Source organism: Lepisosteus platostomus, chromosome 23, assembly GCF_059453375.1.
Source record: "Lepisosteus platostomus isolate fLepPlt1 chromosome 23, fLepPlt1.hap1, whole genome shotgun sequence".
NCBI lineage: Eukaryota > Metazoa > Chordata > Actinopteri > Semionotiformes > Lepisosteidae > Lepisosteus > Lepisosteus platostomus.
Genome location: NC_142633.1, coordinates 4,912,603 through 4,937,440, shown reverse-complemented (window position 1 = coordinate 4,937,440; position 24,838 = coordinate 4,912,603). Strand labels below are relative to the sequence as shown.

Genomic DNA, 24,838 nt, shown 5'->3' with positions numbered 1-24,838 from the left:
GAATACTTGAGCAAGATACTTAGCCAACTCCTTGGTCTACTGAGCAGATGGAGATGGTGGAGTGTTTGGTTTTCTTCAAGCAGGTGGAAGAAAGATGGAGAGCTTTATTACACCCCCACAAACATGTGAAACCAGAATTATTGAAGAGTTAATTCAATGGCCCGTGGTTCGATTCCTGGTCTGCTATCTGTGTGGAAGTGTTTATGTTTTCATGTTCTCCCTGTGCTCCCATGGGTTTCCTCTAGGTGCTTCAGTTTCCTCCTACAGTCCACAGTCACACTGGTTGGTTAATTGGGTTCTGGAAAAATTGGCCCTGTTGTAAATGTGTGTGTGTCTGTGTTAGTTTTACTCCCTTGCCACCCTGAATTGGATAATTTGGTTAGAAAATGGGTGAATGAATGGATGAATTCAATTGCAGTTCTAATTGAGTTATAAATGAAAGCTTGGCAGGAAAGTCAAACCCTACCCTCGCCCCTTTCCGCTTACCTCAGTATCACCATTCTAGTGCACCTGCTTGCACAGCATCACTTCTCTTCCCTCCCTCCACCCCATCATGGCCCTGCAGTACATGCCTGGCTATGAAGAAACAGAAGGGGGTACCGAGAGCCCCATGCCCATGGACTGGCTGTCATTCCTTCAGCCATGGGACTTCAACCAATAAATCATTCAAATTAATTTTTTTTGTCTTAATTATTGTTTGGCTGAACTGCTGTAACTGTGACAGTGATTTTACAAAGGCCATTTTTGGACAACAAAATGAATGTGCTGTTTTATGCTTGGAATCATGTTTCTCCATTTAAACTATCAGTAGATTTTGTGTTATTTAAAAAATATATATTTTTAGACATTTTAATTAAAAATCTTTTAAACAAAGGCGTGTGTTGTGTTTTTACTTACACTTGATTTTGTGGGTGTTTTAGATCTTTTAGATTTTTTCAGATAAAAAGAATATGAATGCTTCCAGAAGTGTCACTTAACAACAGTCACCTGATCCTTGACAAAAAATTATGTTTTTAAACAGACAATGCAGGAGGAGGCCACATTTCTGATCTCGCCCAATTCTGCTCACCTGTGTCTAAATATTTAGATGTTCATAGCCACCCTGGAGCTCTGCAATAATCACAGACACTTCCTTTCCTGCTCCCACTTTCTTCTCTCTTCAGTTTTGTTCTGCTTTCCACAATCTCTACTCTCCCTCTTCTCTCTTTTTTTTCAGGTCTCCTGCCAACTGCACCATTGCCTCCAGCTTATCCTTGTTGTTTTGCCTTCTCTTTCCAATCCTCCTGCTGCCCTTGTAGGAGCCTTCCCAGTCATTGATGTTCACTCCACTCCAAAGGGCATCAGTTTGCATTGGGTCCAGGACTCTTTGCTCATAACTTGTGTTGCTCCTGGTGTCAATGACCAGGTGAGATAGCAATGGGTTCCCTCCACTATTACCCCTCTCCTGCAGGCATTCATCCAAAGTGGTATCAGCTTCCCCTCTCTCCCTTCAGGTTTCCACATGCAGGCCACATGGTCATCCCAGCTCTGGACTCATTTTTATGCCACTGACACCATCTCCACCCCATTAATGCAAGCATACAGCATCAGTCTGCACTGGACTTAGAAACTTCACTCACAGCTCTAGCCACGCTAACCACGTTTCAGATGGTTTCAACATGGTCCCAACACCCCAAGTCCGAAAACCCCCTTGAAACACACCAGACTTTCTGGAAACCCTTTGAAACATAATGGACTACTATTTCCACTCAAGATTCATCATTTTAATTACTATTATTTGGCTTCCTCCAAAATGCTCACCTATATAGTGCCAGCTCAATTTCGCCACCATCCCTATACAGTACATCTCAATTTTTTATAAATTTGCATATCTCTTTCATTGTTCCTACCTACAGGCAAACATCAGAAAATGGTTACTCCCTGCACCATTTCCTACACCACAGAGACATACTGTATGTGCACTAATGAGCAATCTTGAGTGCAGGTAGCCTTGTGTTGCTTGTCCTGGGCCAGTGCAGTATCTTACTCTTGGTTTCCTCTTGCTGACCTGCCTCCCTGTTACAGCCAAACCTTTTGGCTTGCAACTAATTTCCGTGAGCAGCTTTTTCCGAGCCACCCATATTGATACAACCTCTTGCAAAACAGTGCATCTAGATGAAGGCAGTCTGACAGAATGACACATATACTGTAGCTGATGTATTGTACAACATGGATAACTTTGGATATTCACTGAATTTTTTTACATTTATGGAACTTTGATTTGGACTTTACTGTGTGTGGGATTTTTTTGTAATAACAAATTAAAATTTGTGTTTGTGTGTTATTTGTCACTTGAGGTTAGATTTACCTGCTATTAGGACTTGGTGAGGACTAGGTGAAGGTCAGATATGTTTTAATATGTAAAACCATAGAATCTTAAAAGGGTGTACTTTCTTTTCAACATCACTGTATAATTAGATTGGAGTGACTGAAAGGCACATTAGTACATCTGTGTGAAACACTAGATAATAATCTCTGAAATTCAGGAAAATGAATTTCCACTAGCTAATACCAAAGACCAGAGGAGATACATCACAATTGATTAGTGGGTGCCCAGCTCACAGAAGCATTTCATACTTATTGTGAATCACCATTTGTAATGGGGACGTATTCGATATTAAACTGAGAAGATTATATTATATATCAGAATGTCCAATATATATTAATTATACATTATGGCTTTAAAAACTTATTGTATTTAAAAGCTCTCATGCTGAGGAGCCAGGAAGTGTCTCCTGATTATTTACAATACAATACAAAAAACTACATTTCCTGATATGCCACACATGTTAAAGAATTCTGTGAAGTAATATCCACAGATAACCATTCCGTACAAAAACTATACTGCTGCATTAGCATAATTCTTTCAGACTGCCTTAATCTAGATGTACAGTAGGTGACTTTATTTACACCTGTTTTGCAAGAGATCATTAAAATTCTATTAACATGTTTTGATCAATGCATACTGTATCTCAGCAATACAACGGCAATTTGCAAGATTAACACTTTTGGTTGTTTTGATTAGTTTATAGTCACTCCATGAAATTTATTGTTTTCTGAGAATTTCTCTGAAATCAATTACTGTACATTAAATGAATGTGGTCTAATCTAAGGTACGCTCCATTCATGGCGTGCAATCCTCTTTTAAGAAAAAAAGTACAGTCACTTTACATTTTAAAAGTTAGATTATGTACTGTACTTTAGATACTTACAGTATATAATATTATTATATAATAATATTATATATTAATAATATTATCATATAATGTTAGTATGCCCAAAGGGGTGGACCCCATTTACCTTGGACCCCTAGAGGTTTTTTCTCTCCTTTATAAGGAGTTTTTGGTTCCTCTCCTCCATTGTCTTCTGGTCTTCTGTTCTGTATTGACAAAATGTATTGTCAATTGTATTGTTAAGCGCCTTGGGGCAACCTTGTTGTGAAAGGTGCTATATAAAAATAAATTGAATTGGATTGAATATATAACACATACAATATGTTATATTTTCAAGAAAGCTGATTATTAAACTACAAAAAACGTTAAATTAAGCTACCATTTCACTAATGCAATACGAGTGACACCTATGAATCTTGAGTTTGAGCAGTGAAGGGCTGAATTTGGCAGGCTGAGTAGAACCATAGTTTACCACAGTGCACTTTCTGTTATGGAGAATTTTGATGTGCATTGTAGATGTAAGGAATTCCCAATGTAGAGATACAGTATGTGGATCCTGTGCAGACGCAGGAGTAGGTAGGTGTCGAGGCAGGCAAACAATCTGGTTTATCAGGCGAGTTTGTGATCAAAAGGAGAAAGGTGGTTAGAAATCCAGGAAGTACAAATACTGTAGTTTTAAAGTGGCAAACAATCTGAAATGAGAGGCAAGATCCAAACTAAAGAATAAACGCCAGGTAGACCTCTCAAAGTGTAGACTCAATACCGAGCAGCAAGAAGCCGGCTGCACGGTAGGGCGTCTGGTAGTGAGTTAACACATGTGGCGGTGCTTGTAATTATTGCCCTGCTGCTGGCACTGGTTAGCTCTCTTGGGGGCTAGTCTGGGCAGGTTGGCGGTTGTGACAGTAGATGGCTATGTCATTTCATGCCTCATCATAGATCTCTCTTCCTTGCATGATTTCCTTGTTCCCAGGATTAAAATTTCTTCTCTAGTTCTACCTTTTCTCTGTGAAAAATAATATTCAATTTCTCTACACATGTTCAGAAAAAGAAAGACAAAATGCTTAGCTTCTGGCAATAGTCATCACTGAACCCCTTAAATGTATGCCTCTTATCAATGGAATTTCATATTACAAATGTTGAAAGAGCCTAATGCTTTTGACACTTGCAGAATGTAATTCTGCATTGGTGGTTTGTAGCTGTACTTGGTTCTTTTCAGGGATTCTTCATCCCATGGCAAGGAGGCTGTCTGTCATCCATATGGATTAAGCCAGATTTATTGTGACTAAAAAACTCAATAGACCTTTCAATGTGCTTAATTCTTGGGTGTTGTTCTTCATAGTAAACTTTAATTATTTTCCAGTTTCCAGTTAAATGATATCTACTGGTCTACATTCCAAAGTTCTACAAGGTTCAAGAAGTATACATCATCGGGAAATACAGTAAATAAGTGAGGTTATGATGACACAAGAGAGGGAAGAGAAACACCAGACTGATCCTAACAACAGTTCCTTGTGCAGGTCCTTCCAGCCCCAGGGAAGGACCTGTTACAGCAGGTAAGACTGTGGTGGTGAAGAAGTACACTGATATAATCACTCAGGATGATGTCATAACTTGTCAGAAAAGATACTGTATTGTTCAGTTTTAAAGGATGTGGTGAAGGAATTGGATGATGATGGGATATGAAATGGATAGACGTGGAGAATGGATATTGCGTTACTCCCAGATCCAGAAAGGCATCCAGTTAATGGTGATTTTTGGCATCTCCCCTCGAAGATAATTCTGGGATAAAATAGCGAATTGATATTCTTTCAAAATCAGGTGAAGTGGTATAAGAGATATGGTGCATTGGGGCATCTGGTAGCAGCAGTGTATGAAACAGGTACTGTATGTATGAAATGTCTGGAACTGGTTCATGACATGGAGAATAGCCCAGACAACAAAATGTGCAATCTATGTGGGGAAACAACTCATCTCATTAGTGGTTCCCCTGACACTGTATATTAGAATTACGACTGAGGAACTTTAACATCGGTAAGTTATCTAGACTTACTTGTCCTGATCAACTCAAACCCACTCTGGGATTTGAAACCACAAGATTTGCTTAATCAAACTGCACAAGCTATTTAAATAAATCCCCTTCCTTGGTTTGTGACTGTCACGATTGTAATCCCTTCTCTTAAGGGTGCTCCGGCTCTTTTACATTTTAGTTCATTTTGTGCACCTGCCTCCTATCCAGCCCCTGCTTATATAAACCAGATGCTCACACTATTCTGGGCTCTGCATTGGAACAGGGACACCCAGAGGCCCGCCTACCACCAAGTCGCCCTACTGTATGTCCGCGGCTTGAGGGCATAGGGCTCCTATCGGCATCCTGAACCTGCTGAGTCTGGGGTCCTGTTTTATTCCCCATCCCTCCATCGGATCCCGTTCCTATTTTTAACCCTTGTCTTGTCTTGTCTCGTTTGGATTACCCAGCTCTAGACTTTTGGACTTCACCCTGGATTTCCCTTTGGACTCCTTTGGACTTGTACACCTGGACCACCCCCCCCCCCCCCAGCACCAGTGCACAGCCCCCTGTTTGCCAACCTGCCCAGCTCCTCATTGTCACCTCCCCGTGTCCATTTCACATGCTTCTGGATTATACCGTCTGCATAGGGTCCTGACCAATGCATCGTAAGAGTAACCAATGAACTTCTGGTTATAACTGATCCCCTGTCAGGACTGATAACGCTAACCTATAAAATGAACCTGTTGCTTTGCCCTTGACCTGACTTTCCTCTTGTTTGCTGTTGCAATATATCTGTGAGCCCTTTGTTTTTCCTGAGAGCTGCTTCTTCTTTAGCCCATCAGACAGACTGGAACTCCTGCCCATCAGAACTAACCTATAGGGAGACCTAACCCTTGATCAGCCCCTATCTTTCCCTTTACTCAGAGACTAATCTCTGGGTGATTGCTTAGTCCAATCTTTCAGACCTTGCAAACAAGACAGCTTTTAACCTAACCATATAATGTGTAATGAGGCTCAATAAGCCTAGTTTCCACAACTCCTGGTATTGAAGGTCTGTGAGATCTCAAACTTCCTCCCTGGATTTGTAACAATAACCAAGTTCCACTTCCACAACCCTTTGCATAAAAAGGACTTCCTGTTCTCAGATTAAAATGTATTTGAACTTTCCACATGTGTTCTCTGGTCTGTGTTTCACTAATGAAATTTGGTTGAAATGTGCTGTGTCGCATCAATAGTTTTTTGCTTCAAATAGGTTAGGATACTGGGAGTATGCCTGAGAAATGTTAGTTTGATTGCAGCCTTGGACCAGTCACACACACTATATTAGTGCCATGATTCAGATCAATCAAAGGAATGTGGAGGAGGCATGGAGATTGGGAAATGAAAAGCATGAGCATGTTATAGTGACATATGCCTTTGGAGCTTGAAAGGTGTTGCAAACCTATTGGATCACACGGCCAGTCTTATAGCTGACTGGATTTGATTGTTGCTCCATTGTTGCTTGTGTGCCATATTTCAGGGTGCTGGCAGATGCCAGAGAAGTGCCAGTTCAAAAACTGCAACATGTAAGAGATATTTAATTGTCAAAAGATAACATTTCTACACAATGTGTAGCAACTGAGGTTCAAATTACTTTTCCATATTTAATTTTTGCAGTTTGATTTAACTCAGTTTTTCCTAACCTTTTTTAGGATTTCTTTCTTTTCTTGTAAGTTTTTATAATGAAGAAGTTTGAGATGCCTTTAACATTGCCAAAATTAAAGTTTCTTTTTCTAATCTGTGATATTTCAATGTCTCAGAGTTTCAGATTTCTAAAATGTAAAAGAGCCGGAGCACCCTTAAGAGAAGGGATTACAATCGAGACCCTTATTTCCCGCTAGAGAAATTATTCAGGACGAAAACAATAGTTGCTGAATTGTACATTGAGATCAATCTGTTCAAAGCAAAAAGCAGTCTAGAACTACTTCTTTTTTGTAAACCTCTTAGTGGCCCTGCCATGGGATCTTTAATGATCTTGGATTGCCATCTCATCTGAATCATGGCACCTCCAATAGTACAGCATGTCCGTTCTTTGATAATTCAGATCTGGAGAGCAGAGCGCAACCTGCTTGTTCTCCAATCCCACTTACAGCACTGCTTAGGATTTCCATTTACATTGCATAGACAAATATTGTCTTTTATAATATTTCTATCAGTCCTCTGCCTCCTATTTCTGTTTCTTGTAGACCCTCTCATCTACTCAAGACACTTCAGCCCCTGCCTAAGTTTGTACTTTTGTTTCAGTTGCTGGACAGAGTACAGTATTTCTAGAGCCTGCAGTTTATTCCAGTATTGCAATAACCTATGCCTTGTATTTCTATTTGTACCATGTGAAATGGGAAGATGTTAATGATTGTGTTAACAGATTTATTTTTGTTATACCACTTGACATTATGTTTTATGGGTCATAATTTTTTTTTACGGGTGATTGATCATTTTAAATCAAAATTGCCTTGGCTAAATTAATAGCAGAAATCTGGCAGGCTAATTAAAAATTTTCAAACAGCTGAAATGCACGTCATTTGAAATGCAGGCAGTGCACCTGACACCTCTCTCATCACTTCACAAACTCTGAAATGTCAGAGAGAGGAAAATTATCGTCAAACAGCAGTTGAGAGAACATGGATAATGCCTGCAGCCCTGGTAGCACACCTTCAGAATCGTGCTATCCAACTCTTTAACAATGTTCTTGCACGTAAAAGGACCCCTTTGATAAAAATTCAAAGCACACCCAACATACATTGAACAACCTAAAAATAGCCACGGAAAACCAATGTTATTTATTTTTGGCTTCTGGAACGAAGGTTTAATTAGTGCTTTGCATTATTCAGATCAGGCTCTCTGTCCATGTAGGCCCTTCTGGAAAAATCCAGTTTGGTCTCACTGGCATTCCAAATTTTTTCTCACCTAAAAAATTCCAGTATCACAGCTCCCTTGCTACACGGAGGTCAAGATAGTTAGTTTTTCTACTGGCAAAGCTTCATGTAGAACCTTAACATGAGTCCTGCCTGCTCAAAGTGGAGGTAATCTGATTTTTTTTAACTATATACTTTTAATTCTTAAGAATAAATAAATATTTGAATCTAAGCTGAAGACGAATCTGAGATAGTTAATCTGTACAACAAATAGACACAATTAGAGTCTACTGGAAGGGTTAACATAGTTTGTTTTGTAATGTTTACATGTCTCATTTAACATTAATTTTAGCTTTGGGTGTGTTAAAAGATTTGATCTTTGGAAAACCTGAACAATATGATGTAGGTTTTGAGCATGTATGTTTAAGTTATTTGCAAGAAGAAGCTACAAATAACTTTTTTTGTATACAGAAGTTTTCCTTGTGTTGTAGTAAAAGGGATAGTTCAATGGGACTGAGAACTTGACTGTTCATTGTTCAATTTGTTTGCCTGATTTTCTTGAATGTTAATGTGTATATGTTTGTTAAATTGATCATAGTGTGATTGTCACATTTCATAGACCTCTTCTTTCTCTGCATTAAATATTAATTGTTGTCACACTAGTTTGTTTAAAATTTCAAATATTCCTACTGACTAAGGATTCATGCATAAAAAACAAAACTCTGTGGTTTAAGATTATTTCATAACATGGTGTGCCTAGAAGAAAACTAAATACACTTTAAAAAAATAATTTGTGACTACCTTAAACAGAAAGGAAACAGTAATTAGTTGTTCTTTTTATTATAACGAAATGTTTATCTTTCAAAGAGAATGATGTGATTTTTCCTTATATTAGCATTAAATAAAATGCAAATATAATGAAAATAAATAATTGTTTTCCTAAAAATCCCTGTGTTTACTTGATTTATAGACATTTAGTGTAAATTAAAACACTTGTTTCTTCTGTTTGAGGCAAAATAAATTTAAAACTAAGATTAAAATTCAGGACTACAAGTCATACAGTATATTTAAAAAACAAGGAATTGAGTGACACGGATCCAACTATATACACATAAAGGTTATATATTGAGGTTTTATATGTATATTTATAGATTTTTGTCACTGTGTTTTTTAACTCCATCCAGTTATAAAAACAGAGATAATAGCTTATATAGACTATCATCTTTATCTAGTGAGGGCAGGAGTCTAGATAGTTATGTTACAGGCCCAAAAGTTGCATTTAAGTAACTTTTTAGTATTTTTTTAGTAACATTAAAGTAAAGTTTTACTTCACTGTAATAGTAAATAGAATTTTCGTGTTCTATTCACTTACATTAAAATACATTCGCAACATTAAAATACAAACTTATGGATTCATGCACAAATGCCAAACATTAGAAGTACAAATCATTTTCTTACTCCAAAATATGAATCTTAGCTTGGTGTACTCATAGAGGATATGTACTGTAGTACTGTATTTTATGGTTTCCAATTTATATATTAGAAATGTTTACATATTTAAATTATGCATTAAATTATATATAACCATGTTACAAGTGGAAAACTATGTGGAAGTGATTTAAAACTGAGAACAGGAGACACATCTTTACTCCAAGGGTTGTACTTAACTTCAAGGGAGAGTCTGGAACAAGCTACCCAGCCTTGTTGATAAAGCCGATACTCTGTTTGTTTGAGAAATGGCTGGATAAGATTGGCTACAATGACCTACTACCTACCTAATGTGTTAGGTGGGCTGAAAGGCCTGTTGCTTGTAACATTTTTTATTATGGATAATTTTGACTTGCTTCCATTTTTCAGTACAGACTTCTGTAACATGCTTCACAAGACTCATTAAAAACATTGTAGTTCTTTAAAATGTCCTCAAGATTGTGTAATGAAAAGCTTTACTGTTAATTGAGAGCTTTCAAAAAGGCTTTATCGTGACATTTAGGTTGGAGCTCAGTAAATTATATTTCTGTTATAATAAAACATATTTATATAATAATATAATTAATATTCTTCAATATGAAAATGAAACAAATGCATGTTGAACTTCCTCAAACTGATTAAAAGAAGAACAAATTTCTTTTTGAATACTTTTAAATACTAATATTGTAATGTTACTTTTATTTTATATATATCTAAAATGATGTTCTTTTTTTATAATGTTGAACTAATACAAAGAAAAACTAAGTAACTTATAAGAAAGTAATTAATAAGGATTAAAAACATAAAAGCACTACTATTTTAAATTTGCAAATAACAAACAAAAATGTTATGTGTAATTTGTATTTTTCACCTTGTTTACATCAAATGGTGCAGTATTTTAGATAAGAAATCTTAGTCTAAACCAAAAATGTGTATTTCATTGCTAATTTCCGCAATGAATAAATATTTCAGTCAAATTACAAAGTATCTCGATGTCTCCATCATAAAACTTAACAGCTTGCATCACACCTTTTGGCAGTGTTCACAACGACGACTGACACAATCTGTTTAATTTAAGACTTGCAAGGCTTTATAAAGAGAATAGAGGGACCTAAAGGGGTAAGGAGTGATCTTGGTGTAATGCGTTTGGTAAAAAGTGTTTTATTTTTGGAGTCCTCCAGAGTTGAGAATGATCGTGGTGCTCCAGTTCATGGCATTTTGCCTGGCCCTGGTGTCCACTGTCTTCCTCATCGTAGCAACCTGGACTGACTGCTGGATGGTCAACGCTGATGACGACTTGGAGGTAAAATCAAAGGTTGCCAAGGATTAGGAATTAAACATGTTTAAAAGAGAAAAAAAAGATCAGAAGAGACTGTCCCACCAACAGCGATTAATATGAAAATGAAAACTTATTTAGTGCTGTTATGGCATTCAAATCTGTTATCATGTGCATGTGCTGTATACTGTATGTTTCGTAATCCTTTTCTGATTCTTGTGATGGAAAATACACTTATCACGAAAGTTTCCATAAAGAAGTAACTCAGAGTCCCCCAGCAAAACAAAAATAAAACAATAACCAAATCAAGAAAGTTAAAAGTTCAGACTAATTTTATGATGTTTTTTCTCTTCCTGATATAATAATCTAAAGGAATCTACGAGCAGCTGTTTTCTATCAAAAGGAATGCACAGTATCTTGTGAAAGGCCACATACTGTACTGTACAAGGGTTTCACAAAAAAAGGGATATTGTCTGTAGAATCATTGCTTTATTATTGATAATAGGAAGGAAACAGACTAGGGGAAATACAGATTGTCTCTGTAAACAACACTAGCTTTTGTGAGGCCTCCCTCTGTAATATCTTTTTTTCTTTGACTTATCTTTGTTGAGACAGGATCTTATTGAAATTCAGAGCCTGTTAACAGTCCCTCTGTGTTTACTGGAATGCTGAAAAGAAAGAGAAAGGTTGTAAAAAGAACCATTAACATTAAATCATTTTCTGTATAGCTAAATCCAGCATGAATATAATTCTCTCGATATGGGCATGTTCTGAAGAAGGATAACAAATAATGAATCTGAAGGAAACTGAAATCGAATGATTTCTGGAAACAGCTGTAAGGTGTCTAAAACTTTGATCTTGGTGTAATATAATCATATGAAATCATAAAGAGAAAGAAATGGATGAAATTATTAAATTGTCATGTAACATGAAATAACATCATCCCTTTGATATGTTTTCAAACAAAGAAAAAGTACAGTAAATCTTCTGCATCAAGTAAACGATATCCTACAGAATTCTGATGACTTGCATGGATAGTTTGTTTCAATAATCCATTTCAAATCTTTGTATGAATTGGCATCATACATACTGTACATCCCTCTGTACATTGTTTTTTATTATTAAAAAGTGCTTAAAAGTGCTAATGTAAGAAAGGTTACAGAACCAGGTCTCACAGTGTCGGGTAAATTGTTAAGGTGATGTCACCTTCGTGACTTTCAAACTCCCGTCCCTGGTAGGGGGTCAGGCTTTTGGAAGGGTGTGTCTCCCTGTGTGTCGTAGCACTCCGGTGTCTTGCAACTTGAGTGTGGGTTTCAGCCACAGGCCCTGTGCTCTTCTCTGTCAGTGGGTCCATTTCTCTCCACAGGTCAGCCAGAAGTGCAGAGGCCTGTGGTGGGAGTGTGTCACCAACACACAGGATGGCATTCGAACCTGCGACCAGTACGAGACTATCCTCGCTGAGCATCCGTGTAAGTCTGCCTCATTGTCTCAGTGCAGTACTGAATCGGTAATTTCAGGATCTAACATTGTGGGGTCTGGAACCTGCTACAGTATGGCGTTTGAAGTTGATACTCTGGCTTCACTCATAGAAGGGCTGGTTGAGATCCTTGGATTAATTAGCTACCAATCAGCCGAGATAGTCCAATCTGTCTGTATTAGCTTGTAACCGTTCTTATGTTCTTATGAACACTGTGGCCAGTGGTCAAATTGTCTAAAATCCAAGCTTCTTGATGTGGGGTGCTTGTAAAAAAATGTCTACTTTGGGTTTGAACAACTACTGTAAAATCAAGTATTTGTTTTGTTTTTTTCCCAAATGTTATTGAAATGTAATAAATGGGTTTTCACTCGCTGGTCAGGTTTCCTCTCACATCACAGAAAGCATAAGCGTGACTGGCTCTTCAGTATTGCCCAGTATTGCCCCTTCCTCCATGGCTCACAATGAGCTCCAGACCAATGCAAGGGCAGGGAGGCAGGATTCTGCCTGCTGCATCTCTTCTCAGGACACGCGTTTCTCTGATAATGGATGCAATTTTCATGTGTGCCGCTGACTTTCAAGTTTAATCTTGATCACATAATTTATACATTTGTTTCTAACTGGGACCTTGCCTTGTTAATGACAGTTTAGAACACCGACTGTTGCAGTAAAACAGGTCGAGGTTGATGAGTTTTAAACACCACTATCTGGCAGTGGCATAACTAGGTTAAAAGGTTTAGTTTAACTGGAGACTCTGAGAAAGAGTCGGAGAGGCATGTCCCTCAGAGGACACACACAAGAAGATCTTGTCGGTCCCCATCAAAATTAAAGTGTTCATAGTACTTTGTAATTACAATGATTTATAATACATTAAAAGCAAGTTTAGACCAGGGTAGACATAATTAATCTCCGTCAGTTGTTAGGGCACAGGAAATGAGCTATACAATTGGCAGCATCTAGTTGTAGCGGCTTGTAGCACTTATATAGAAAACAGTGTGTTTCTCCCCTGTTTTATTTTTTTAGATTTATATCTGATGAACACGGAGAACCTTGATACAAAATCATGAAATTGTCTTTCAGTGATGGTACATGTAGGATTTTACAAATGAATGGCTTGTGTGATGCACAGGTGAGTTTAGTTTCATTAGGAAAAGAAGCACTTGAAAAAAATGTTGTACAGTAGGTCATCGTTCTATTCATTGGTAATAATTGATAGAACATTATTTTTTCTATATCCGTGTACTGAACGTTTAGTAACACTAACTGCATTACACTGTAGGAATTCTGTTCTTTGGTAGCATCCTCGCTTTCCTGAGCACCTGATAATATTGAATTAAGAACACAAAAATGGTTACAAACAAGACAAGACCATTTGGCCCATCTAAGGTTGTCATCTAGTCTTTTCTTGAAAGAAGCCAAGGTATTAGCTTGAACAGAAGGGGTGTACAGGTTGTTCCAGACTCCTAAAAACCTTTGTGTAAAGGTTCCTCTGGTTCCTGTCTCATTCATGTGTGGAAACTTTCTATCTGTGATGCTTTACAGGTAAACACTGGAGAGGAGGTGCATCCTGCAGAATAAAAAAGACAAAAAATAATTTATATTTAATTAATGTTTTTATTTAGGTTTATTTTTCATTGTATTGCCTTTCTTGTTTGCTGTGACCTTCACCAGGACAAATGGATAGAAAATGGATGGATGTATTTCCAATACAAAAAAGCACTGAAACACAGAGAAACAGACAGGAAACCGAGGAGAAAAAGTTAAATGCAGTCATTGCCAACTAGTCATTAGCTCTAAGGTTTTTGTGGAGAGGAAAGAAGATAAAGGTTACTGAAAATGAATACTGAGCTTCAAACATCCCCCAGTCTTTAACAAACAGGAAATTTCAGACATAAACATCCACTTATTACCACAGAGAAAATCTGTTAAAGAACTAGAGCACAAGACCTCATTTGTTTCATCAGATCAACCAAATTCTGATAATCCGACGTGTATTTGTTTTCTCAGACTTGTAGGAATTTCTTAAGTGTTTTCTTTTTCTTCTAAATGAATGACATGTAGGGCGAAGGTCTGTCAAATTAGTTCTTGCTACCTGCAGTTCAGTAATAAATAAATAAATTAATAAAGCTGCCTGACTAAAGCAAATATGCATATCTTAACAGAAACTAGGGCTCAACTCGGACAGGTCTTTCCATAATAATACAAAACAGCCCAGCTCTGGAGTAGAAATATAAACTTTTAAACTGGCTACAGGGAATTTTACATTTATATCTGAAGAGGTCTTTCTCTGATACATTATAAAGCTATTTGGTTGTTTCCTTGTTTATGAAAGAGGTATAAGTTAAGTTGAGGACAAATCTTTTATGATGTGGCTTCTAGTGTTTATAGGGCCATCACCACACAAACACACACACTACCTGTCTTGATTCCACTCCTCTTATCACTTCAGCTTCATTGCCTGACCTCTCAGTCTTTGATTTGAACTAAAAATGGTGAGTGATTTAGCACATGTAGATAGATATTATTTTTTTCCAGTTTCATACTTGCACAATATCATACATGCCATCTCATAGAATTGTTGAGCAAAACACACAGGATGAATAATTAGAAAAGATTATCCTCTGTTTTGTATTATTACTTCCTGAAGGTTAATGACCTCTCCCTGATGGGACATTGTGGTGCCAGTGTCCCGAGGGAATTAACCTGGGATGAGATTGAAGGGCCTCATTTTCTTTTTGCCAAAACAAGTATAAATATGTAAAAACATAACTATCAACAGCTGCCAATTATGATGCTATTACATTGTAGAACACTTACTACAGATTGTACAGTACAAAAATACAAATGCTTGCAAAACTTAATAATTTGGACTTGTATGTTGCTGTCAGAAATAGGAATTTCTTTTCTTGATCCTAGGCTAAACTAGTATACATTGTTATTCTTTCTGCCTTATCACACTCCAGCTATTTCTGGCTATTTATTTGCCTATTTTCCCACATTCCGTTCAAGCGGCACTGTCTGATAACACTAAGGAGAAGAGCACTGCATCCTAGCCAAGCTAGACAATGAAAAATACAGTACAAAAGCAATAAAAAATAATGGCAATCAGAAATCTGAAGTAATCTCTAAATAAATTATGTTCAGATGCTGAAAGCAGATATTGAAAGCACCCGGGTTTCTATTTTTTGTGGCAAAAAGAAATCAGGCTCTTGTTCAGATCATGTTTTTACTCAACATCTGCTGGAAGCTGTTAACATTATTCCAGCAAGCAAAAGAAATCATCCAGTTTATTAGACCCACTTATTGTTCCATCCTCCTGTTTCAGTCAGAGCAAAGGCCAGCAGAGAACAGAAATTATGAAAGTGAATATATTTGTACACATTTTGTACTGATTAAGGGACCTGTTTAGTTCTGATCTTCTGAAGCAGAAATTTCAATTTTTAATTGCAAGAAATTGATTAGTACTGTATTAATTGTCCTAAAGTCACAGACATTTGATCACCTGTGCAATTTTCACTATAATCTCATGCAATATGAAAAAGTGTTTTGGAGTTATAAAAATGTATTTTGGTTACTAGATTGAGCTAATCACAATATTTATCAAAAAGTGATACACATAGCTTTCCTTGTTTTTAAGTCAGTTGTAACAATTTGCTTCTGAAATAATTATATGGTCAGTTGCCAGGGTTACTAACAGTCCTGACTGCTAAGCATTTAAAGAAAGGTTTTTGCACTGTAAAGAGAACTTGCTAATTTCTCAGAGGGATGAAAGGACTATCACAACACAGTAAGGTTATACACTGGCTCCCTCTGCTGGCCAGACTGTTGTATTTCATGCATGGTGTGCCTCACTGACATTTGGTTTCTATGTGTGGAAGTTTCTATTAGGTTTTAGTGAATTCAAGGTAGAAGCACCATTTCTCAGAAGGTGCAGAGCTACTCCTTGTGCTGTCTCTCTCTGGACCAGATTTTCCAAGACCATGATTTGTCCAAAGCCAGGGGACTCTCTGCTCTCTGCTGTAGGTCGTGATGTCTTTCAGATGACATGCTAAACTACAGTTCTGAAATCTAAGTCAATAGAAGACCCCATGACACTGGTCATGAGAGTAGAAACATTGACCCTGGTGTCCTTGCTACACTCCACTCAAACCTTGTACAATCTGGCCTCCCGAAATTACCCCAGTCAATTCAAGTGAAGCAATTACTTACATCTCCACATGAGCTGAAGTGTAGAGAAGCTGCTCATGCATGAGATTGTAACTGCCCAATAGCTTCGGATCAGCTGTGGTTAGTGGCAGGAGTCTGAACTACAGATTTGGCTTCATCCCGCTTAGCTGAGGAAATATGCATAGGGATAGCACTATTGGAAACTCCACGCTAGCTGGTTTGAACCTATATCCATTGCCATGTTCATGAGGGACATAGATGAATACCATCTACATTGTAGTAAATAAGGTAAAATCAGTAGCATTCAATGTATTCTATATTCTATTTTGATTATCTTGAATGAAAGACTTTTTTTTTGCCTCAATATCAAAGTGAATTGCAGAATGTATTTGCAGTTTTTTTCTTATACCAGTGTTGATCTTCCCCATCTGTAGCAAATTGTGGACAGCTCCTTCACTCTGCCTGCTTCTCTTTGCAGTGAAAATTGTGCTCACACGTGCTCTGATGATTACGGCGGACATCCTAGCCAGCTTCGCACTCATCATCCTGGTGCTGGGACTGGACTTCATCAAGCTGTTCAAGGAAGAGCCCCACATAAAACTGAGGATATGTTACTTTGCAGGATACATATTTGGGTTAGGAGGTGCGATGGCTGTGTATTTTGTGGTTGATTTGGGAAGGGGTTTGTTTTAAACATACTGCTCAGACATTAGAGAAGATGAGCTCTATTTTTTTCTTTCCATCTAGTCTGATCATTGCAATCATTCATAAAGAGTCACTGATACTTTTTACTTCTCTCTTATTTTATGTGTATTTGCTAAGTATTAAGAACAAGATAATTCTGTTGGGTGCATTTAAATTTGTCAGCGAAAAAAAAGTAACAGTATAATAAAAGAAAAAAAATATTAATCAGAGTTTTGGTTTAACAAAGTAGCAGTTCCTGCCACTGTAACCTTGCAGGGTTTCAAAGTAATTGAGTTCTAAAGAATTCAGACTGCTTCCAGCAAAAAGCGGAACTGCAAGGCAGGAGAAAGAAACGTTTTTGGAACACCTGTAGCAACACTTTCACACCTAAGCAAGTTGCAGCATTGTTTAGAAAACACTTCCATTTAAGTCAGATTGCAGCCCAGAAGACCTAATGGGAAACAGCTATTATCTTCCCTAGATACAACATGGAAACCACTAGACCTAATACATTAGAGCAATATCTGAAATCCTTGATGGGTTTGGGTTTCTAATAGAACCGAAGTAGCAGTGGAGTGGTTCAGTTAGGGGCTCTGGGCTCATAACACTTTGTAATGAAATGAGCTGTGCTTTGGTTAAACATATCAGCCTAAATAATACTAATATCAAAATCATGAGAAAAAAAAGGATGCCATTTACGTAGCTTGTGTTATTAATTGATCCAAAGGTCTCAGCTGATTCTTGAAATATACCAGGGTGTTGGCAAGTTGGTTGTTTCAGAATCCAATAAACAAAGAAGTGCATCCTGTCCCAATTTTAAATGAGCTTGTATGTAGTTTCCATTTGTGTTCTCTTCCTGTGTTTCTGTTGAGTCTGAAGATGCCAATTGGGTGGTCTGTGGCCTTGAGGATTCTGAACTTGAATCAAGTCCCCTTGTTCAAGGCTAAAAATGTAGAATTATATTAATCTGGAAGGCACTTTTAAAAATTGAACCTTATTTTTGTTTGTAAAGTCCTGCATCTGGCAGTTTTTTCTCTGTTTCCTTTCCTGAATTTAGTTGAAATCAGCTTGAATTTGTTTTGCAACTTCTGCAATGTTTGCTGACCCTCATCACTTGAGATGATTTGTAAATTTGATTAATCTGCTGGCTACTTATATACTTGAAAGTTGAATAACTTTGAAATCAGTAAGAACAGCGGCCCTCATACAGATTCCTCTGGTAAGCAGTTGTTCATCCAGAAGCCCCTATCTACTATCCAGCCACTTATTCTAAAAGGTCTCTAAGTGCAGCTTTGTAGGTTATTACCAAAAAGGGGAATGGGGCTAAAATGTTCAGCAGATGATATACTCTCCATAAGCGGAGTGCCACTTCAGGTTTCATTAGAGATGTTGAAATTCCTGAATATTTTAAAACCTTTTATTCTGTACACTACATCACCCGGGGATAGAGTGGCATCAAGTGCTGTATAGAAGAATAAAGGTGGAGCTGGATTATATTGTGTGATTGCAGGAATCCCAGGGATGATTGGCTCTGTGTGGTACGCAGTGGATGTCTATGTGGAGAGAGCCACTCTTGTGCTGAAGAATGTCTACCTTGGGATGCACTACGAATTCGGATGGTCTTGTTGGCTGGGCATGGCTGGGTCGACTGGATGCTTTCTAACCTCTATTGTACTAACCTGTTGTCTGTATATTTTTAGAGGTAAGTGCTGGATACTCCACTATGAAACACAGGATTCATATGAGCTTCAGGCAATCTTAAGATATTGTGATAAGAAGTCCGACTGTATAGCCACACAGAGAGTTTTTTTTATCTTTTTGAAATATTCAGATGTTTAATTTGATCCTAGCACTATGACTGGAAGTATTTTGTTGCTCCTTAAATTGAATGATCTTTGAATGGATCTTTTTCTTTTAGTGTTTTTTTCTTTAATTCCTACATTTGTCCTTACTTTCTACCAGAACGTTTAGATTTAGTCCCTGACAATGACTTGGAGATTAAGTGATTTCAGAGAGGTGTAAATTGGGCAATGTTTTTTTTTAAACCTTTCATGATGTTTGTGAAGCTTCTTTGAGACACAATTGTCTACAGTAAATGAACATAACGGTAATGCCTGTGCAAACAGTTCATTTTCTTTGAGCATTTATCAAGAACTTCAAAGCACTGCTCCATATTACACAAACACTGCACAAGAGGTGCAAAAAGACAATGAAAAAAGTATAGCAAATGGAATAAATGACAAAAAATACAGCAGTAAAAACAGCTGAGAATTATAATTCAATACAGAAAGTACATACATAAGCATGACAAACGGTTAACATTCTTACCTGCCTCCTGTCTGTCTGTCCAGATGCCAGATCTTCACAATATAACAGATCCATATACCAGTATGGAAGGACAGCAGCGGGAAAGAAATATGCTATGGACTCCAGAGTGTAACAGGAAGGACTGCAAACCTGTAACCCAGGCGACAACAGGGAGGCAGTGGAGGAGCATCGGTATTGTAAATGGGGATTAAGTGGTAAAGGAAGTGACTGCAAGTGTGAAAGAGGCAGCCAACCTGCCTCAGAGAGACCATTCCACCAGCGGCTTGGGCCTGTGAGCATCATTGTGTCATTGCGTTTTATAGCTGGGCATACGAAACCCACACCACTCTACTCACAGTTAGGACATGGGCTGTTGGCTCAGTAATTCTCTGGTAAATCTATGGATTCGTCTGCAGTAATGGATTTATGTTTTAGAAATGACAAATTTCAGACAACAAACATTTCCATTTGCATAAAAAGGCCAATACATATTCATATACCAGGTTATTATAAAGTCAGTTGTCATTCTACAATGACTAAAAACATACTATGAGTCTGTTTTTTTTAACTGAAATTAGTGCCACCCTTCCTTGTTTTAACTTACTCAAGAGGAAATTCTGTGGGTAGTTAGGTTAAGTTTGCAAAGCACCAAGAACCACAATAAATAAGAAACATTGCTCAGCTGTAAATGTTCTTAAATACATATTAAATATAATTTAATACATGGAAAAACAATAAATTCCAGCTTCATAATCACCTGGTATATGTTTCTGATTTTCAGCCACAATGTGAACATTTTTAACTCCAGTTTCCTGCCATTTTTTTAATGGAAGAGATTCTATTCAGTCTATGAGATGACTATTCCATGATCAAGGCTTTATTGTGATGTATCTTGTTAAAGTTTCTCATACTGTTTTTTCGTAACAGCAAAATTATATTTATTTAGGAGTTCTGAAATGGTACTTAACCTTTGCTTGAGGGAAGTACTTGTTGTTAGTGCAAGGGCTCTTTTTTTGGATGTAACAAAGTGATTAACAATAGTTTAATGTCTGATTCTGAGTACAAAGACTGGTGACTTGTGTGAAAGCCGTTATTAAATTCAGCTATTGTATCTTCTTTCCATATTGGTTTAATCATAAAAAGAGGACTGAGTGAACATGTCACCATCAGTGATTTTCAAAGCGTTCATTTGTCTGTTGTACACAGAAGAAACAGGCCTGCAATACACAATGTCATCTAGTGGTCAGTGTACCAGTCAGCAGCTCAAACCTGAGGTGGATCAGATAGGAGCTTTATCAGTTTCTTAGAGTTACTACAGTAGATTGTGGGCAATGGAATTGGGAGCTGTTGACCACGAATCGTGTGTATAAGAAGCATAACATTTGCGAAACCAGTTTAAAGCAGTGAAAGTACAGAATACCGGGATTGAAGGTTCACTATCTGGGAAACATTTTCTGATGACTATGAAAAGGCACTGTGAGTCATCAATGGAGAGATGTGGGGTAACAATAACTTAGAATTGCATATGCCTTTCTAAACTAATAAAAAATAATTTACTTTGTCCTTCCAAGTGTGGCTGTGGTACAATAAAGCTTTGTAAGTCTTAAACAAGTTTAACTTTTAAAGGTGCTTTTTGAAATGGTGATGGGGTCACAATGTCCAGTTTAAAAGGTATAGTGAACTACATATCCTCCATTTTGCCAATTATTTACTAATTTGTCTATGTTTTATCCCATTGTACTCCATGTTAAATATAATCTGAATTGAATGCTATAGTATATGTCTATGCAATCTGCAATATTAGTAGAATTGAACAATATTTCATGTATAAGGTCATTTTTCTTTCACAACAAAACTTTATTGTCTTTAAAAAAGCTAGTAAAGATGTTTAAATCTTAATATTTAGCCTTTAATATTTCTTACATATTTCATTCCTAATGAAACAGCATGGAGAGGAAAATTTAATACTGCTAATAAACTCAGAGAAATAGATCAGTTGTCAAACATGATTTAAAGGATGTCTGCTGAACAACTCAGTGATATCCTAGTGTTTCTGAAAATACAATTGCTCTGATCAACCTTATAAATATACTACATAACATAAAAAAGTTACAACAAGAGGAAACCATTCGGCACATTTACTGTAGCTGTCTGGACTGCTGGGAGCCAATGACATCCAGGAATGTTTTTGAAGTTTTCCCGTGTTCCCAGAATCAGTTTCACCTTGGGGTTGGTGTTTCCAGATATACACAAACCTTCGTGTGAAGAACAGCTTTTTTCATCTGAGCTTATTTTGCTTGTCCTCTGGTTTGTATTTTGCTATTGAGAATTGGAGCAGATATTGTGTTTTTGTGTTACAGTGACACATTTGACATAATTTTCCCATGTAATCTGTTATAGACAAGTAAAAATCATGCTGGGAATTATCACTGGCTGTGGAAACTTTGAAACATTTTTAGCTATAGCTGAAATTCCACCCTAATGGGTTTGGCTGCCCTATGTTTTGCAGGCCAGTTAAATTTGATTTTATAATTCACTTAGCTTACTGTAAGTTATAATACTAATTACAACTGACCCACATTAAACCCACAACTAGGTTAATTTATAATCTATTCATTTTTAGACAGCCATCCTCATCTGTTTTTTTGGGATCCTTTAAAAAAGGTCATCAGATGGATTAACTGTTAGCTGCCAAACAATTCAGATTAAAAAATCGATTTCCTTAGGCTATGCTCAGACATACACATTATAAACATATTATTTCCACTAATAACTTAATTCATTAACAGTGGATAAAATGGATAAAATAATTCGGACTTGAGTACAACATTTGACTCCTGTGCCTTGTCAGCTTCCCTGGAAAGAGCAATGGTTTCTGAAATAAAGCATTCTAGATATAGAGATCTGTTTCTGTGTAATTTTGTAATATCAGAATTGAATATCTATCCACATCTGAAGCATAATGTAACATAACAACAATTGGCTGCTGGTGAGAAATTAAGATTCTGTAAAAGGGGCTAAAATTAGCAATCTAACCCACTGGTGTTTTCTTACTTTTTTTTACTTTACTTGAGTTTTGGGAATGTCTAGAATTGTGGCCTCATCATCTGACATTACTGGTTTTATCACCTTAGTTTTTGTTTTTTGTTTTTACTCCGGGGTCCTTTTTGCTGAAAGACTTATGCTTTTATGCTGTGCTCAGCAGTTCTTTTCATTGTTGTTTCATTTACAGGTGACTTTGTTAATTTGGCTTCAGAAGAAAATATATTTCTTAATAATGTTGATTTAGGGTTCATCCAAACCTAATACATTTGAAATAGGGACCATACCAAGTCATCACAATAAGTATCATACAGTGTCATCGGTTTTATATGTTACTAAATGGGGCTTTATGACAGGGCTGTGGCCTGCAATCAGCAAATGATAACAGCAGAGAAGTCCAGGTTAGATACAGTATAGCTCTTCCTTGAAGTCATTCAAACAAGAATGTTCTGTATACTAGTGACACAGGTTTTAAGTGTCAATGCCAGTCTGGAAAGGGGATTCTGGTCCTGTGTCTCGCTTGTTTTCTGCACTATTACCAGGTACTTGCCTTTTGGAGAAAAAAAACGCTTCCTTTAAGAAATGCAGCACCAGTTGCAGTGAAATAGACAAAATGGCATTTTGGCAATAATTTCAATAAATTATTCTGCAGAAAAAGGCCTGAAATGAGCACCACAGAACCCTGTAGAAAAAATGTGGACTATAATATATTGGGTTCATGGACAAAAATTGCATACAATCTAGAAGCGCTGAAGTGTTATTGTTTTTCATTGTAAGAAATGTAGTATTTACCATAGTTAAAAATACAGAGAACTACTGTACAATAAGTACCATTGTAAATGATAATTACCATGGTTTACACCACAAAAGTCCTGTGATATTTGTTACATTACTATCCTTGTTTTCCTATGGTACATTTTCACCTTGGTAGTTCCAGAATAATGTAATGTACCCAAAGTATCTCCAACATCTCTACTGTTACATATTGCACGTCACTGCATCTCTGTTGTTTTCTTCTGTCCTGCAGAAGTATATATTGCTAGCTGTGATAGCACATTTAGGAGGTTATGGGGGCTACAGATAGGACAATAGATTTGGAAAATCTAGGCTTAATGAAAAAAAAAGATCAAAATGTATAATGTTGTGACTTTAAATTAAAAGGGTCTGAATGCTTTTTAAACTGTGTGATTAAAGGAATTAAGTTGTTCCAAGTGCATAGTTTCATGAGGGACAAAAACAGTGATTTAACTACAATAATATTGTACCTTGTTATTTAAGTGTATTTTAAACTCAAAAGAAAGAGTTATTTTGCTTTAAATTATTTAACATTTTCACAATCATCCCACCATTAATTCCTTAATCTTTTAAACAGGAGAAATATAAAATATGCAAATTTACTTATAGCCATAGAATCAGACAGTTTAATTCATATACTTGCAGCTTTAATTTTATTTTTATTATTATCATTATTTATGTCTATCTCAACCCTTAACTAACACTCTTGAAAGAATGTGCTTATGTGCATTCTAAGGAATGAAGGAAAAATTATTCTGCAATTACTCTTGAGAACAGGAAGTCTTCAATCAGCCAATATCAGAGGCACTGTTGTTAGCACAGCTGCCTCATAGCCTTTAGGCCCAGAACATGAATACTGCTTGGAGCACCTTTTGTCTGTAGTTTGCATGGTCTCTCTGGATTCACATGGGTTTTCTGCATGGACCTCTGGTTCCTCCATCCCCAAAAGACATACATGGTGGCTAGGCTAGGAATTGAAAGTGTACAGTATGCGAGTATGCACCCTACAATGGCCTGGCATACTGCTTTGCACCCTGGGCTTCTAGGATAGATTCTTGGGTGCTACGACCCTTATCAAGAATAAGTCGTTTGGGATAACGAATGACTTAACTTTTTACAAAATAAAGAATATCTGTTCATAAACATAAGGAACAATCTGGTCTTTTTACCTGCGACACCGCATTGATTAGAAAATGGATAGATGGATTTTCTTTTTATTTCCCACAAAGAGACTTAAACAATTTTTTGTTACTGTATCTAGTGCTTTATATCTGAAAACTGCAAATTGTAAGACTGCATGTGTGTTTGATTGTATTGATGGCAGATTTTAGGTATTTATTTTCATACTTTGTAAGATGCACTTTTTTTCTTCGCATTCTAGAGTCCTGGTGTGTGATAAATGTGGATCAAGCACTTTGTCCTGCTTGGCAGCAGTATGGAGTAGTGGTTAGGGCTCTGTGCTCCCAGTTGGAAGGGAGTGGATTAAATTCCTGGTGGAATACTGCAGTTGTG

General features: G+C 37.0%; 1 protein-coding gene across 2 annotated transcripts; it reads left to right on the top strand.

The window, feature by feature from the left end:
- The first annotated feature begins 8,152 nt into the window (after window positions 1-8,152).
- On the top strand, window positions 8,153-20,600 carry LOC148641882 (claudin-16-like). Of its 2 annotated transcripts, none has more exons than XM_088617022.1 (6): window positions 8,153-8,282; window positions 10,755-10,884; window positions 12,224-12,326; window positions 16,977-17,141; window positions 18,693-18,884; window positions 19,534-20,600. In XM_088617022.1, the coding sequence occupies exons 1-6, from the start codon at window positions 8,257-8,259 to the stop codon at window positions 19,620-19,622; spliced, it is 705 nt and encodes a 234-aa protein (XP_088473148.1). In that variant the 5' UTR covers window positions 8,153-8,256; the 3' UTR covers window positions 19,623-20,600. The 2 variants fall into 2 exon arrangements, with proteins under 2 accessions (XP_088473148.1, XP_088473149.1); XM_088617023.1 differs by having other exon boundaries at window positions 8,170-8,282; window positions 10,763-10,884.
- The last annotated feature ends 4,238 nt before the right edge of the window (window positions 20,601-24,838 follow it).

Coding starts and splice junctions, on each gene's coding strand:
- LOC148641882 (XM_088617022.1), top strand. CDS start 8,257: ATGAGTCCTGCCTGCTCAAAGTGGAG. Junction 10,885..12,223: donor ACGCTGATGACGACTTGGAG/GTAAAATCAAAG, acceptor TTCTCTCCACAG/GTCAGCCAGAAGTGCAGAGG. Junction 12,327..16,976: donor TATCCTCGCTGAGCATCCGT/GTAAGTCTGCCT, acceptor TTCTCTTTGCAG/TGAAAATTGTGCTCACACGT.